Raw genomic sequence first — 17641 nt, 5'->3', positions numbered from 1 at the left:
AGATTAGTAGAGAACAGAGAACAAACTTGAACTAGGTAATTTGACGAAGGTTTAATAAAGGGACTATTTACAAAGACAGCCAAGTTCAGGGGAACCAACAAGGAATAATGGAGTAATCCAGAGCTAGTAAGGGAATAGTCTTTTCTGTCCCTAGATTTGGAGTGGGCAAAGTGAAGAAGCTAGAAGCTACAGAGGGCTTCTGAATAGGAGTGGTGGCCTCTGGTAGAGGGACACAGACAACCCATGTCACCTGGGAGGATGAGGAAGCCTGGTGAATAAACACCCTGACCGTCCTTTCCTCATGCCTTTTGGTCTCGAAGGTTATTACTTACTGGATCCACACAACTTGAACTCAGGGGGCAAAGGACCCTGTCAGTGCAGGCCATGCGGGCCAAGCCCTCCAGGGCACAGGCAGGATGGAGAACAGCCCTGAGGGGGACACAGGACACCCCACCACCACCACTGTGCCCTAGCAGAATGCAAACCACGTAACTTGGATGTATGCTGAAAATGAAATTACTTCTTTCTAGAATTTCTAATTGTAAAATGAGAATACAAAGCAGATTTCTCCTCAGTCTTTTTGGTGTCCCTGCTTTGCTGGTGCCTTAAAAGCACATGCCTAGGTGGCCCCACGGCTGCCCTGCGTGTGGCACCTGGACAAGGGAGCCTCAATAAGTGACAAGTGTCAGGTTAACTCCTGAATGCGGGCTCTAAGGATCTCTAAGAGATTTCTGAGCATCCAGAATGGATTTGGAAGGAATCTTAGGATTTTTCTGCACAGGTATTTATTACTCATTAAGGAATTCAGAACCTGGATTTTCTTAGACTTGAAAAACCCTATGGTAGTAAGACTTCTTATAATCCTAGTGAATGACAGGAAAAGTTTATAGTTTCTTATTAAAGAGAATAAAAGAAATCAGGACATCAATTTCACATTGACATTTTTATTAACGCCAACTGTTTTTTAATTATTATTTTTTTAAAACAATAGCACAAAAATGTTTCAAGGAAGCAGTCTCACAATCTGATGACCTTCTGAAATACAGTTAAGCCACACCAAATATGAATTCCTGTTAATAACACAAAAAATATTTTAAAAAACAAAAAGGAAAAAGAAAAAGAAGAAAAGAAAAAAGGGAGGCCCAGAGGAAAGGAATGAGGGTTAGAGTTAAAACTCACTGGATTAGTTAGGTGAAGCTTGTTAGTAGGATGCACTGGTAAAGTGGAGAGTGGCACGCGGGCTTACAGTCTTTGTTGTTTTAACCGGTTACCACTACAATACAGGCCCTGCAGCAGTTACCACAGACTTCTCACGTGTCCAGAATGAACCAAAAGCCAGTGTTGATACTGTCGTAAAGCGGTTTAACAGTTGGCCTGTCAGACAACTAAGATGGTTGTCAGCAGAGTAACTCCTTCAGGGTGGCCTGGCTGAAAACCCTTTCATTTCTAGGTCTCACCTACATGCATTTCAGGGTTCTTAAAAGTTATCTTAAAAAAGAAAGAAAAAATAATGTATATCAGTTTCTCTTATTTAATGTGGCTATAAAAGATGTTTCCTTATTATTTCTTTATCTCTAAGAAGGACACCGGGGGAGGGGGGTGGAACTAGGAAGAGGAAAAAACCCAGACCAGGATAGGTTTGGTTTTTTTAACTTTTTTTTCTTTTTTTTTTTTTGGCCAAGGGGGGTCACACAGAAGGGAAGGCAAGGAGGAAAACTACAATCCTTGGTTCAGATTGAGTTATGCAGGAAAATATATCTTCCTGATCCGTCCCCATGCCCAAAAAAAAAAAAAAAAAAAACCCACAACCCAAAAAAACCCCAAAAACACTTGGAATTATGCACAGACTCTATGTTATACCAGCTATCAATCAGCCTTGCACGTTTAACCGTTCCCAGAGCGACGGACACTACCCTTGGCTTGTAGGCCGCTCGTAGAACCCACTTCACAAAAATCTTCTTCACCCAGAAGCCTCTAGTTTCCTTTTGGTAGGTTATAAAAACAGAACATCTGTCATTAACAGGAGAGTGTTAAATACTTTTAACCACTGACAAGGCTTCAGGAAGTTTCACAGTTTCGTTATGCTCTATTTTATTACTATCATATTTACATTTTTTATTTTTTATTTTTATTTTTATTTTTTTGCTGAATTGCTGATTTTCCTTTTTCAATAGAATTTAATTCTGGAGTGTGAGCAGGAACCAGTTAACTACATTCATTGTCCAACCCCCACTGGTTTGAAAGAAGACTCCAAATTCTCGGCCTATGAATCAGCTGTTCGGCAGCCCCACCTCATCCCTGCAGCCAAGCGGAGCCGCAGTGGCAGCGCTCCGGGCTCAGGCCGTGGGCGGCGAGGCCTTCCGCCGAAGGAGGTGCTGGTGAATGCTCTCGGCGTCTCGCTTTAGCCAAGCAGCATTCAGCAGGATATTTTCACAGCACTGCTGGATGGTGCGCTCAGCTGAAGGAGCTGGATGACTCTCGAAGAAAGCCTGGTATGAAACAACCCAGAAGGCAGGATCGTTACCAGCAATGGTTAAGAAGTCAGTAATATCTGGTCACGAAAACTCACCCACTGTTCTGTAAAGGATTCAAAAGCTTTAATTGTGAAGATTTACCGCGGCTACTCCCAGGCTAAAAGAAAGCAAAGCAGCCTCGTGGACCTGGATCCAGAAGTTCTTCTCCAAATATATATTTCAGATATAATCGAAATTAACAAAGAGGCAGAACCTCTAGCTTTTCTTTTTGGTTCGATATCTAGTGGTTAATGCAGGGCTTTGGAATCAGGTTGGGACTCAAATCTAGTTTCGGTCATGTATTGGCCTGTGGGTTTGAGTAAATTAATCATTCTAAGTCTGTTTTCTCATTTGTGAGAAATTATTTACTCCAGAAGTTTAAAGAGAAAACCCATAAAAACTGTTAGCATAATACTTGGCAGGCAGAGTCTGTAAGGATGCAAACACATTCCGGCTGCTTCAAATAGAGATTAACTTGTGAAGGTGATAAAACCACAAAGCTTAAATTGCTGCTCCACAGACTCACATTTTTCATACAACAAAATGATTTCTGAGTTTATTTATAATTTACCCAAAGCTTACTGATTAAAGATTCAATAAACTACCTTCTAATGAAGTATATACCAAGATTCACAGTAAACAGAGCAACTCTTAAATACCAGCCAGCAAAAGAATAAGGGTCTTTACTGTGAACCAGTCATCACAGATATAAAAGAGAAGACTAGTTCATCAGATTAAGTCTAGAACTTCGGGAAATCAATAACCTCGTCACACAGGTGACGATGGCCCATACGTGGAGGCTCCTTCTTGATGCTGGGTTCTCAGGGCCTGAGAACGATACAGAACTGCCCCTCACTCCATCGCTACGAACAGCACCGTTATTTACATACGAGAAACCTGGGAATTGGAATTACCGTCAACTCTTCCTTTTTCCTCTGCCAGGTATGTTCACAACACAGAAAAGTCAATCAGTAAATATTTGTTGGATTAAAGATTAACAAACTCAAGCCCCTGACTTCATTATTCCATCTCCTGCAAGTTCCTCTCTCATTCTTGCTTGGCATCAGCATCCCGAAATGTTCTCCTCTCCACACCCCTATTCTCCACACTGCAGTCAAAGTGAAATTTTTATAGTACAAATCACATCAGCTCACTCCTCTCCTGATAAGCAATATGAGGGCTTTCTACTCTTATGAAAAGTTTTTTTTTTTTAATTTTTTAAAATGTTTTATTTATATTTGAGAGAGAGATAGAGACAGCATGAGTAGGGGCAGGACAGAGAGAGAGGGAGATACAGAATCTGAAACAGGCTCCAGGCTCTGAGCTGGCTATCAGCACAGAGCCCGATGCGGGGCTCGAACCCACGAACTGTGAGATCATGACCTGAGCCGAAGTCAGATGCTCAACCGACTGAGCCAGCCAGGCGCCCTCTTAGTAAAATTTTCATATGGCCTCCAAGGCCCTTCACAGTCTGGCCTCTACCTATCTTCCTGGACTCAGCTTGGCCATTCACTACCTTTCCCCTCTAAACCTGGTATATGTACTTCTTCAGAGTACTTCTATCCTTTATGATAAGGTAACTGCACAACATACAATATAAAGTAAATGAAGGCAGAGATCAAGTCTTTCACTGTCTTCTCAAGACCTGAAATCTGGGGCGCCTGGGTGGCTCCATTGGTTAAGTGTCCGACTTTGGCTCAGGTCACGATCTCACGGTTCATGGGTTTGAGCCCCGCATCGGGCTCTGTGCTGATAGCTCAGAGCCTGGAGCCTGTTTTGGATTCTGTTTCTCCCTTGCTCTCTGCCCCTCCCCCACTCGTGCTCTGTCTCTTTCTCAAAGATAAACTATAAAAAAAATTTTAAAAGACCTGAAATCTTAAAACCTTATTCCAAACAATGGCTCACAGAGTGAGTCAAACAACACTACTGCCTTCAAGAAGTAAAGGTGAAAGTGACACTTCAAGAATACTTCACAATTCAACGCAATGTAAGGCTTAACATTAAGATTTCCCTAGTCAGTGTAAGTCTGTTCCTCAAATGCCGAACTTTACCACTCAGCTGAGGATTCTCCTTTGTAAGGGCTAAGAGATTCCCTGCACAGGCTCCTTGTGCACAGGACAGACCCATGAAGGTTGTTACCAGAAAGGAAAAGAACCATCACCGAGGACCTACTGCTCCGTTCCAGTCCCACTACATTACTTGCTCTAAATAACAATCATCATCATCCCATTTTATGGATGAGGAGTCAGGCTCACAGGGGTTAAAAAACTTACTTGAAGTCCCATAGCTAACACAGGGCAGAGCACAGATTTATATTCAGAGTGACTACTGATTCCAATTTCCACGTTCTTTCAAACATATTGCAAAACCCTCAAAGATGATTCCAACCCTAAATTCTTCGAGCATTAAAGACACAACCCAAGCTGTCTTTTTCCAAGCAAAAACAAGGATTAATACAGCATTACCCCAACACTACATGATTACAATCTGGCTCATTAGTGTTTGTACTACTAGGTTGTAAAGTAATCAGTACTTTGCTTACCTTAACTTCTCCTGCCATTTTATCAACTGCAAATCCCTCAACTGATAGCTAGAAACAAAACAAAACAAAACAATGGTTTAAATAGTAAATGCAACTAAAAGAGGCTAGGAAGAAACTTCCGTTTACCCAAAAACGAAATCATTTCATTCTCTCCCAACTTCAGAAATATTCTAGAAGGTGCAAGCTAGTGATGGAGAAGCCCTTTAATAAAGCTAATAATTATTTAAGGAAATTTTTTTTTTTTCTGGAAGAAACTCTTAAAGAGCAAAGACTAGAGTCTATAGGCTTGGTGAATCATGGATATGTCTAAACATCTATGATAAGCAAACCACTCAAAATAAAAATCTTCACACACCTTTATTAGTCTGGATATTAAGAATCCTCCCTGGTATCGATTATAAAGTTCTTCCCAGTTGTCTTTTATAAACTTCCAAGCAGCCTTCCTTCCATGCTTGCTGCCTCCAGCCACTCCACCAATTACTGATACAGTGTCCTGTGGACGTACCTCTTCCTAAAAACAGAAGGAGAATGAAAAGTCTACTGTATTCAGAACATCTTCTGGTTGCCAGAAAGGGCAGATGCTGTTGAGGTACGCAAGTAACCACAGTGAAGACCCTCATTCCTTATTTTAGGAATAACTGGCACCAGAAAGCTTCCTAAAGATCAGCCAAATTGAGAAGGAGGCATTGAGACGGGTACAAACAGGCTGTTCAATAGATGTCTGCTTGGGCTCCTACAGGGTAAAGAAAGGAAGAGACAGAAAGTAGGCACAGGGGTAAGCTTTCCAGTTTATTCCTGCTTCCAGCTATTCTGATTCCCACCAGTGGAGGGAGATACAGAGGTCAGTGACAAAAGCCCACTCCATTTCCCCCAGACTAAGAGGAAGGGGTTAAAGCAGACCAGGCGGACACTGAATCAAAGACACCTGCCACAGGCTGGTGGGTTACAATTCCCTCTAAAAAGCAGTTTTCATTGTAACTTACTGAAAGTGCAAACGTGAGGACTTTTTGAATCAATTCAGGTGACAGAGTAGCCCCAAGGACCCTTTCAATTCGGTTTTTCTCTTCCTGCATATCTGCTTGTTTGTGAAGCTATAGTGAAAAAATACAGATCGAGACAGTTAACTCTCCCCTGAAAGTCAGACACATGCTTATAGGAGCTTCTCCCCCATTAAGGTGAAACTTCTGCTCTATATTCTCATTGGCTAGGCTCGCGGGGTATGAAATTAACAGAGAATAATACTTTTCAGGATGTTCAGGCACTAAATTTGTCATCTGCCATTACAGTAAGTTACTAAATATAAGTGAGTACTATGTGAATGGCTGGCCATCAGTTCTGAGCAATTTAAATTCAAGATCTGAGGGGTATGATGTCTGACTAATGTTCTTTGTTAAACAACTTAATCATTGCAATACCACTGTAGGTCATCAATTTAATTTCTAATAGTTAAAAAATACATGTTAATATTAATGATGGCCTCTGATCAGTGGGATTCTGTATCAAATTTTTTAACTGCAAATGCAGTGTATGCTGAATGCAGAAAATTAGGAAAATGAGAATAATAAAGAAAAAAATCAAATTATTACAATATGTACATTACCAAATTGGACATAAGATCATCTTATACCTATGTTGTGACCTTTTTAAAATTTTCAATTTACAGATAAGTTTTTTCTTTATACTTTTCTAGTCTCTAAATCTTCCATAGTGAATATACCAAGTCTTTTTTTTATCAGAAGCAAAACATTATTATACATAAATGAGAATTACAAGCATATATATATGATACCTCTCCAAGACAACTTAATCTATAGAGTCTGTTGGCTGTTTTCCCCACTGAAGATTTTATACTGACCAGGGTCTGCAGACCCCATACAGGCCCCAGTTTCCTTTTTTTTCCCTTTGAATTCTTTTGAGCAGCAGTGTAGTAAAATAGACACCTGGGTTCTAGTCTTGGTTTTGCGTCTCACTAACCGTGTGATCCTGACTAAGTCCTTAACCTGTCTGGATCTTGGCTTCCACATGTGTAAAATGAGTGGGGTGGACAGATAATTACTAAGGTCCTTTTCAGCTCTAGGACTCAAGCTCTAAACTCTGGCTTTCAAGAAGCACTATTTGCCCCAAGAAGAACCTGTTACAATAGTCCACTAGATGGCATCATAACACTACATTCCAAATATACTTTGAAAGAGAAGTTTTTTTTTTTTTTAAATCCTGCCTCATTATTCCTAAATTACCAACAGACTTTGGCCTTCATTAGAGCTCTTTCCATAGTAAAGCAGAATTACAGTCAGCTTCCTTACATCAAATAGATGCCAACACATTTTCGTTCATACTTCTATGGAAAAGACAAAACCCACAAGTATCTGATTTCATATGCAAAGAAATACATGATTTATAGTGCACAGTTTCACAAAATATTAAGAAGGAGAAGGGACCTCAATGTCATTTAGTTGAAAGTTAGACCCAAAGTCTATATTTTTTATACACTTTTTATATTATTAGAAAGGAAACTCTTATCCAAGATCAGAATTAAAGTGGCACATTTTGAGTTTCTTAAAGTTTATGTTTTTCAGAATTTTAATCATTAAAAAAACAGGATTTGGGGGTGCCTGGTTGGCTCAGTCAGTTAAGTGTCTGACTTCTGCTCAGGTCATGATCTCATGGTTCGTAGGTTCGAGCCCTGCATCAGACTCGGTGCTGACAGCTCAGAGCCTGGAGCCTGCTTCAGATTCTGGGTCTCCCTTTCTCTCTGTCCCTCCCCTGCTCATGCTCTGTCTGTCTCTCCCTCTCTCTCAAAAATAAACAAACATTAAAAAAAAAACAGGATTTGTGGGGCGCCTGGGTGGCTTAGTTGGTTAAGCGTCCGACTTTCGCTTAGGTCATGATCTCACAGTTCGTGGGTTCGAGCCCCGCGTCTGGCTCTTTGCTGACTGCCAGCTCAGAGCCTGGAGCCTGTTTCAGTCTGTGACTCCCTCTCTCTCTGACCCTCCCCTGCTCACACTGTCTCTCTCTCTGTCTCCTAGAAATAAATAAAACATTAAAAAAATATATTTAAAAAAAAACAACAAAAAAAAAACAGGATTTGTTTAAAATTAAATACTAGAAATTAGATTTGCAATTTTGATCCACTTGAGATCAGAAAAGTGTTCTTAGCCATCAAAGACGGAAGCAGTAAAGCACATCCATTCCTGTTCTGTTTGTTCGCACTAAGTGCAGGTCTTTAAATGAATGGACTTTCTAGGTTTGACAGATAATTTGGGTATTTAGGCACATTTTGCACATTTTATTCGATGGTAATAAGTACATTCAGCTCTCCCCACCTGTCAAGTGATTTCTTAGATGGACAACTGCATGGACAGGGACTGGAGAAGTATAGTATCTGTGTTAATTACATGCCAGCCCTCTGGGGAAACTACAGAAGCTATGCAGGCAAGTCAATTAATTTCCTGTCCATTCATAAGAGGCGCTGACATAGCTCAAACCCTGGAGACACCTAATTATCTATTCCCTAAGCACCGACACAAACCTTTTCTTTAAAATGGGAAGAATCCTATATAAGTTTACATGGAAGGGAAAACCTTAAGAGCTTGACTTGTAATCATAATGAACAATTCATTTTTTGGTATAAGATATATAAGCTTATAAATAATAAAGTGATAAAACTGGATGACTTCTGGCATCATATTGGTAATACACATGAACAGACAGGATATATTTCTCCCATAGTTTCTTAATATTTGCCTGTTGGCAACATATATATCTGCATATCTTTCTTTTGCCAGGACTTTTTTTTTTTAACCACTTAAAGCTCGTACTCTCTGTGTCAATCCAAGCTTAACAGCAGAAGATGGAAGCCCCGGGGCGCCTGGGTGGCTCAGTCGGATGAGCATCCCACTTTGGCTCAGGCTCGTGGGTTAGAGCCCCGCATCGGGCTCTGTGCTGACAGCTAGCTCAGAGCCTGGAGCCTGCTTCAGATCCTGTGTCTCCCTCTCTGTCTCTGACCCTCCCCTGCTCACGCTCTCTCTCTCTTTCTCTCTCAGAAATAAATAAGAACATTAAAAAAATTAAAAAAAAAAAAAAAGAAGATGGAAGCCCTCTCTAAATTTACTCACCTTTAGCATAATGTCTAAAGTAGTGCCATCACCGTGCTTCAAAACGGTCAGATAAACCTACAAGAGAATACGGGAACAACAAAGAAGGCATCTGATTAAATGTTTCTTGTTCCAAATATTTTAATGTTAAGAAAGACAGAAAGCAAGTCAAAACAATTGTAAACAGCTGTGTGTGGATGTTACATACAGACTGTGTGACAATGAGCTTGGAGCCCACACTGAAACCAGAGAGGGAGACAGCATGCGGTGAGAGCAGTGCACACCAGCTCTCTCAGGGGAATGGACACTGACGATCAACTTTAAGCACTCAGTGTGGTCTGACAAACTTTAAACAAATGAGAAGCTGGCTATGAACCACCTAAATGGCACATATTAGCACAAAGGGTCAGTACTTAGGTCGTTTCTGGTTACCATTGAATACATCCCACCCTGTGCACAGAATGATACAGTCACCTAGGAATCAAGGTTATTTATCATGAAAACCTACAGGACTCCTCAGATCAGCGGAGAGAATCTGCTTCCCTTCCACGTGGTCCTTAAACCGACGGCGGGCTTCTTCTAACGTTGCCTTATGTCCTGCTTTTCCTAGTTTGCCCAGAACCAAGCCCCTCAGGAGTGCATCTAGATGACCTGATTAAGAAGTAAAAGAGTCACAACACTGCTTAAAAATCTATTTTCACAAATATGCTACTTGGATGGATCTTATAACTGTGTTATACTACATCTAGCATCCTGAACAAACACAATCAATTACCTCGGTACTTGAGAGAATATTTAATTTATATTGTTCAAATCATAAAAGTGAAATGAAATGCTAAACAGACTAGAGAAGCAAATACATTTGCTGACTTTGTTTACAAATGCCAAGTACCTGAATTTATTAAATGTTCACTCATCTTGGTAATTACACTGCTAAGGATTATATGTGAAAGAAACAGGCTTAGATCGTACAGTTTTGACTCAAGATTCAGAGAAAGGTTACATACTGAACCGGTATGCTTTGTATAATAAATTGAAATTTTAGATTTTAAAAATCGAAATCTGATGGATTTATTTACTCCAATAAGCACATATAGAGATGTTAACTTTGGTCATTAGGGAAATGCAAATCAAAACCGCAATGAGATGGCTACTTCACACCCCCCAGGATGACTAAAAAAAGCAGACCATAACAAGCACTGTCAAGGACACGGAGAAGTGAGAACCCGCATACAATGCTGGCGGGAATGTAAAATGTTGTGACCAATTTGAAAAACAGTCTGGCAATTCCTAGAGAGGTTAAACAGAGTTACCTCATGATCCAGCAATTCCACTCAATAGAAATGAAAAGTGTTATGTCCACAAAAACTTGTACACGCATGTTCACGGCAGTAATTCACAACTGTCAAAAAGTAAAAACCAGCCAAACACCCACCGAGTGATAAAAATACGAAACGAGGTATATCCATGCAGTAGAATACTATTCAGCTATACAAGGAAGGCGGTCCTGATAGAGGTGGCAACATGGATGAACCTTGGAAACATTCTGCTAAGTGATACAAGTGAGACACAAAAGGCTACACAGGGTAGGATTCCACTTACAGGAAGTGCCCAGTTTAGGCAGATCCATAGTCAGAAAGCAGATGAGTGGTTGCCAGGGAGCGGGACTGCCAGGGAATGGGGAGTGACTGCCATGGGCATGGAGTTTCTTGGGAGGTTAAAGAAATGATCCTGGAATTAGATGGTGGTGATGGTTGTGCAACGTTATGAATAAACTAAAAAAGACTGAATTGTATCCTTTAAAAGGTACATTTTATTATATACTAACTATGTGTAAAAAAAAGGTGAACACTAGCAATGATGGACTGCAATACCAAAATAGACAAGCTAAGTCATGGTACATATGATGAAACACCACTAACCAATAAAATGGAATGAACACCCTGGATGTGTCTCAAGCACATTACACTAAGTGAGAGAAGCCTCTAGAAGCCTCTAGGGTGAAAAAAAGGCAGAAAAGTGTTTGCTTGCAGGAGATGGAGAGGGGAACCCTCCTGGCAGGGACTGACTGGGAAGGGGCCCTGAGGCAACCTCTTCGGTGTATTTTTGTCAAAAGTCGCTGAACTGTAACATTAATTTTTTTTAATGTTTATTTATTTTTGAGAGAGACAGAGAGAGGGCGAGCAGGACAGGGGCAGAGAGAGAGGGAGACACAGAATCGGAAGCAGGCTCCAGGCTCTGAGCTGTCAACACAGATCCTGACGTGGGGCTGGAACCCATGAACTATGAGATGATGACCTGAGCCAAGTTGAACACTTAACCAACTGTGCCCACCCAGGCACCCCAAGAAACATTTAAACTCTGCATTTTGCTACATTTAAATCATAACTCAGTAAAAAAGTAAGTTTGAGAAAACAATAGGAAATCAATACATAACACAACAGGACACTAGTGAGGTTCTTTGAAGAACCAATTTATAATTCTGACTTGCTGTGTGACACAAGGCAATGTTTTGTTATTTTTAAAAAGTTTTTTTAAATGTTTTATTTATTTTTTTGAAGGAGAGACAGAGACAGCATGAGCAGGGGAGGATCAGAGAGAGAGGGAGACACAGAATCCAAAGACAGGCTCCAGGCTCTGAGCTGGCAGTCAGCACAGAGCCCAACATGGGGCTCGAACCCATGAACCATGAGATCGAGACCTGAGCCAAAGCCAGATGCTTAACCGACTGAGCCACCCAGGTGCCCCATTGTTTTGTTATTTTGCTGTTTGATTCTTCCATCTATAAAACTAGAAAACTAAAGGTATTCTCCCTATTTCATTAAGGTGTCTCTGTGCTCGCTTCGGCAGCACATATACTAAGGTGTCTTTGAGCCCCAAAATCTTCACATATTATCACCGTGAAAGAGAATACAACATCCACCCACCTGCCTGGATCTGACCCCAATACCCTCTCATTTCATTTCTAGGGCTCTGTGCTCCTGTCTAAAGCACACCCTCCCCTGGGTCCCAACTCCCCTCCATCACTCGGCCGTCGCTCCAGCAATTACCACCCTCTCTTTCACATCACACATTTTCCTATGACTACTCCAGCATTGTCATCAGCACTAAAACATGTTATAAAATCTCCTACTTGATAAAAATAAATACCTCCATTGACCCCACATCTCTCCCCAGACTATCCCCTTTTCTCTGAGCCCCTTTTCAGCAAAAACTCCTTTAAAAAATTGTCTGAATGTGCCGTTTGCTTTCCCTCCTGCCGCTCTGGAGAACCCACCACTCCACAGAACCTGCCGACAGCATCGCCAATTCTCCTCCATCTCGCCGGACTCAGAGCAGCAGCTGTCATGGTGGCTGACTGTCCTTCTGCAATGCTGCTTAAGATGCCTGGGACAGCTCCTGCCTCCTGACTCTCCCTCCTCAGTGGCCAGTCTCCCTTGTGAAGGATTCCTCCTCTTCCACCTAATCTCCAAGTCTTGGCCTAGCCTAGGACCTAGTCCTCAGACCTCTTTCATCAGTCTAGGCTGGGCCCTGCGTGATCTCATCCAGCTTCGTGGCTGTAAACACCATCTACACAAAATGGATTTATTGGGCCTAAACCTCTAGGCTTCATAACTCTCCCCCTGGATGTCTAAGCTAACGCGTCCAACACCCAGCTCCAGATTCCCTCGGTCCCTCGGTCCCCAGCCAGCTTCTACCACTGTCTCGTTCTGTAACTGGCAACGTCACTCCTCTGGTCCTCAGGCCAGAATGTGGTGGCTCCTCCTTCTCCCCTAGCAGTCAGCCCACCACCAAATAGGTTCAGTTCTACCTTCAAAACACACACAGAATTTGCCACAAGTGCGAGCTGCACCCAGCACCTCGACGGCATGGCTGGAACAGCTCTGTAATCTGTCTCCCTGTTCCTGTCTCAGCTGAGCACATTGAGTCACGTTCTTGTGCATCAACTCTCACGTCAGTTTCTCATATCACTAACTGTGAAAGTCAAAAATGTACTAGGTCCACAGGTCCTACAGGAGCTAAATTGCTTCCCACCCTGTCCCCCTCACTTACTCTGTCCTGACATAACTAGCCTCCTTGTTATTCCTTGAACAACCCAAGTGTGCTCCTGCCTCAGGTCTCCTGCACAGGCTGTTCCCCACCTGGACCATTTCGCTCCAGATGGCCTCACGGTTCTCTCTCAGGTCTCTGCTTATGCTCATGTTATCACCTCATCATGAGTGACTGCTGCCCTGACCACACTAGAATATACTGGCCTAGTACTCTCTATCTACCTTACCTAACTTTATTTTTCTTCATGATACTCATTGCCACCTAAAATATCATTTGTTCAGTGGTTTGCTGTGTCTCTCACTAGAATGTAAGCTACACAGGAGCCACACCAGCTCTCAGAATAGTACCTGGTATTTACTAGGCACATAAATATTTGTGGAATCCACGAGGGGAAAACACAGAGCTCTAGATAACTGTAAATGTTGTTCTTATTGCAAAAGGCTCCCAGATCAAGACTGTTAGGATGAAATATCATCTTTAGTTATTTGCAGATGATAGAAAATAATTATATATAAAGCCCTAAGATCACCACTCCCAACATTTAATGACAGCAAAAAAGTAAATATAGGATTATGGAAATAATCAGAAGAGAGAATTCATGTAGAAAGTCAGTAACTCCCTTAATTCATGTACTGTCTCTCAGTATCTTTCCAAGTCCTACATATACGGTGGCTGCTATTTATGGTAATAATAAATAAAATCATCTAAAATTCCTTTTAGCTTTTCTTGACTATAGATGGGCTTTTAGAATGCCATAAAAAGGCTTCTATTTCCACCATTTGTGTTGTTTACAAATCGTATTTAGCAGTGAATACATATAACCACCACTGTTTTTATGTAGGTGACCCATGTAACTTTACCAGGAAACTGAAAAGAATTAAGATTTAATTCCTGGTGAGCTGAATACACAGTAACGTCCGGCAGATACAAAGATGCTACTGATACTGTTAACCACAGTGGAGAAAAAAGGGCCAAATTTCTCAATTCCTTCCCCATTCAGTACATCCATTACCTTCTCCAGGTTTGGGGTCCCAGCCCAGTCTCTCCCCTATGGGTGAAAAGACATCTTTCACAAACTCCTGGATTTCCTCATAGAAGTCTGTGTGGGACAAGAGGGTTGAGAGAATCCCCAGGTTACAGCTCAGGTCGCTCCATACAGTATAATTGGGCTCATTCACAAAAGCCTCCATGACTTTTAGAACCTCTACAGTGCTAATGATTCCAGCTCGAGCCTGGGATAGGAAAAAACATAAATTAATCTAGTCTTCAAACAAAAACAAAACAAAAAAACACAAACATGCGTTTTCAGCATTATCTACTGCTAGTTAGTTATCTCATTGGTTTAAAGGAAATGAGACTATGTAAATACAGGAGACTTAGAATAAAACTCCTATCATGACAACATTCCTTATTTACTTTTTTACTGTTTATGAGAGAGCAACTAAAAAAAGTACACTTTGGGGACAGGCAATAGCTACACTTGTGGTGAGCACGGCATGAGGTATGACATGTGGAATCACTATGTTGTTCACCTGAAACTGACGTAACACTATATATGGATGTAACACTATGTGCATCAACTATACTTCAGTGAGAAGGAGAGGAAAAAAAAAAAGAAAGCAAGAAAGAAAGCTGTTAACTTCCTATTTCCATCCAGTTTCTTGGGCCTTGGCTTTGTTTTTATTTTTAAACTTCTCATACTTTCAGAAAAGATGCAAAAATAGTTAGGGCTTTGGTTTTTGACAGAGGCTCTTTCAAAACTGGACCTGCAAACCGTGTCAACTTCAGTCTGTCCTTTACTCATTTCTGAAAGAAGGCAAACTGAAAGGCACTACAAATTCAGAGGCCTTTCAGAATTCACTAACAGAGCTAGGAAAAAGGACTTGTGTTACAGCAGCCAACTGCACAAACACACCGCTCTCCTGGGACAGGTCTCTCTCAGCAATGAGATCAGCAGATGTGAGGTTTTGTGCATCAATGCTAATCTGTGTTTATACAAAGGAGGAATCCAAAACCAGTTACTGCAGAGGGGAGGGAAAATTCAAGTCCACTTTAAAAAGGAACACTGGGAAGAATCTGACAATTTTATCACAAAGACATCTGGAAATTATCTAACCTATGTTAGAATCATAAAAATAATTCTACTAATTGCTGATTTAAATCCTTTCTGGAACAAAGGCAAAAGAAATATAATTCTTTTTTTTTTTTTTGGTGGCTCCACACCAATGTGAGGCTTGAACTCATGACCTGAGATCAAGAGTCAGATGCTCTACTGACTGAGCCACCCAGGTGCCCCACATAAATATAATTCTAAAGCTAATGGGCTATTATTTGAGTAGTAATGGAAAGTTAAAAAATTCTAGATAGTACAATCACTATTTTATAAAAATATAAATCACTCTGAATCAGTTATTTTAAAAATACATCAGTAGAGAAATTTCTTCAAGGCTCATACCTATTTCCACTGAAAAGAATTTCTCCCTTACAAAGGATCGTTTTTGGTTGCAAAAAGCTGGCTTAGGAGTAGTGACATGGGATTTGTTTCTGGTAAATTATATAGGTTCAACCTTGTCATGTTAATTAATAATCAGTCATTTGCTCTAGTCCCAAAATGTGTTCAACCTTCAGGAAGAACCATATTCTTCTAATTATGTTTCAGTCAGATACTCCAGGAAAAACAAAGTCCTTTAATCAACAAAATCCATTATACTACTTGAGAGAGGCTCACCAAGGAGAAGAGGTCATTCTGTAATCCAAGTCGATCCACAGGGGGCAGAGAAAGGTCACGAATGCCAGGTAATAAACTTTCCAGCATGGCTGAGCTATACTGGGTCCGATAAAACCCAACTGTTCCCAGGTTTAACTGAAAAGATACCCAATGGAGATTATTAATTAAATATTTCTATTCGTTTTGTTTTGTTTTTAAATATTTTTAAATGTTATTTTTGAGAGAGAGAGAGCACAAGTAGGGGACGGGCAGAGATTGAGAGAGGGAGACACAGAATCTGAGGTAGACTCCAGGCTCTGAGCTGTTAGCACAGAGCCCAACATGGGTCTTGAACTCGTGAACCATGAGATCATGACCTGCGCCAAAGTCAGAGGCTTAACCAACTGAGCCACCCAGGCGCCCTATTCATTTGTTTTTTAAAACAGTCGCTTGCAAGTGTGAAAAGAGTTTTGGTTTCAGAATATCTGTGTGAAAACAACAAAGATCACATATGCAAGCAGGGACTAAAATGAAACAATACATAAAGACAGAAAGTGGTTGTCAAAGATGAAAATAGAGGCAAAAGAAAACAGAAACATGACATGGTGGGGGTCAGAGTGAGAGACGTAGGAAGGACGTGGCAGGGAGGGGGGGAATGTTTACTCTTAATGGACAGTTTTAAGTTTACAGAAAATAGTTACTACATGTAAGAACACATGGACAGTGGAATCTCTGAGGAAGACTAAGCCTTTACAAACACTCATCTACTTGAGCCCAGAGTCTCAATAGAAAAACAATGCTCAGGTCCTAGGTTTTAAAGAATTGCATAGACTTTAAAGGTAATTTCAGATGATTTGGGGAGGGAGATAGTCATGGACTGTCATTATTCTCTATAGGCTATTTACCAAAAGGGAAAAATATTTTTGATATTTATTTACAATATACTTTAAAGGCAAAATAACAGTAAAAGATATATTTTACTATTTATATGTAATTATTTTTAAAATCTTATTTATTCATTTTGAGAGAGAAAGAGAGTGAGCATGAGCAGGGGAGGAAGGGCAGAGAGGGAGAGAGAGGATCCCAAGCAGGCTCCACGCTCAGCACAGATCCTGAGGCAGGGCCAATCCCACAACCATGAGATCATGACCTAAACTGACACCAAGAGTAAGATGTTAACTGACTGAGCCACCCAGGCACTCTTATAAGTATTTTTTAAAGTCACCTCACAATATTACGACTGCTATTTTATCAATCCTTACCTTTTACTGCAGGAATATTATCTTTATTTACCCAATTACAATCACAGCATACATAGGTTTTTCACATTTAGAAGAAAAATTTCATATAGGTACATAATCTTCCAGATGTAATTTCAAATGATAACATAGTTATTCTACTGGGTATGTATGTGTGTGTGTCTATCTACATTTTTAAAGATTTATTTATTTGTTTATTTATTTTAATGTTTATTTTTTGAGAGAGAAAAGAGATAGAATGCAAGCAGGAGAGGGAAGGAGACAAAGAATTCAAAGCAGGCTCCAGGTTCCGAGCTGTCAGCACTGAGCCCAATATAGGGTTCAAACTCACAAACTGTGAGATCAAACTTGAGCTGAAGTCAGCCCTTAACTGACTGAGCCACCCAGGTGCCCCTCCACTGAGTATATTTTTTTTTAAAATCATGTATACACACATATATATATACATATACACATATACATACATACATACA

At 40.7% G+C, this 17641-nt stretch overlaps 1 protein-coding gene across 1 annotated transcript in view; it reads right to left on the bottom strand.

Annotated features, from left to right (window-relative positions):
* Window positions 1-924: 924 nt before the first annotated feature.
* Window positions 925-17641, bottom strand: part of NPEPPS (aminopeptidase puromycin sensitive) — a 95873-nt gene continuing 79156 nt past the window's right edge. The window contains exons 16-23 of the mRNA XM_039227959.1: window positions 15931-16065; window positions 14215-14434; window positions 9658-9800; window positions 9171-9227; window positions 6039-6146; window positions 5411-5566; window positions 5056-5103; window positions 925-2489 (exon numbers count right to left, since the gene is read on the bottom strand). Coding sequence (XP_039083890.1) covers window positions 2337-2489; window positions 5056-5103; window positions 5411-5566; window positions 6039-6146; window positions 9171-9227; window positions 9658-9800; window positions 14215-14434; window positions 15931-16065 — 1020 coding nt within the window. The 3' untranslated portion in view covers window positions 925-2336. The remainder of the gene's footprint in view (window positions 2490-5055; window positions 5104-5410; window positions 5567-6038; window positions 6147-9170; window positions 9228-9657; window positions 9801-14214; window positions 14435-15930; window positions 16066-17641) is intronic.

This window comes from Hyaena hyaena, unplaced genomic scaffold (assembly GCF_003009895.1).
Source record: "Hyaena hyaena isolate Hyena2069 unplaced genomic scaffold, ASM300989v1 scaffold_29, whole genome shotgun sequence".
NCBI lineage: Eukaryota > Metazoa > Chordata > Mammalia > Carnivora > Hyaenidae > Hyaena > Hyaena hyaena.
Note: the sequence above shows the minus strand (reverse complement) of the source record. Positions and strands in the feature narration are given on the sequence as shown.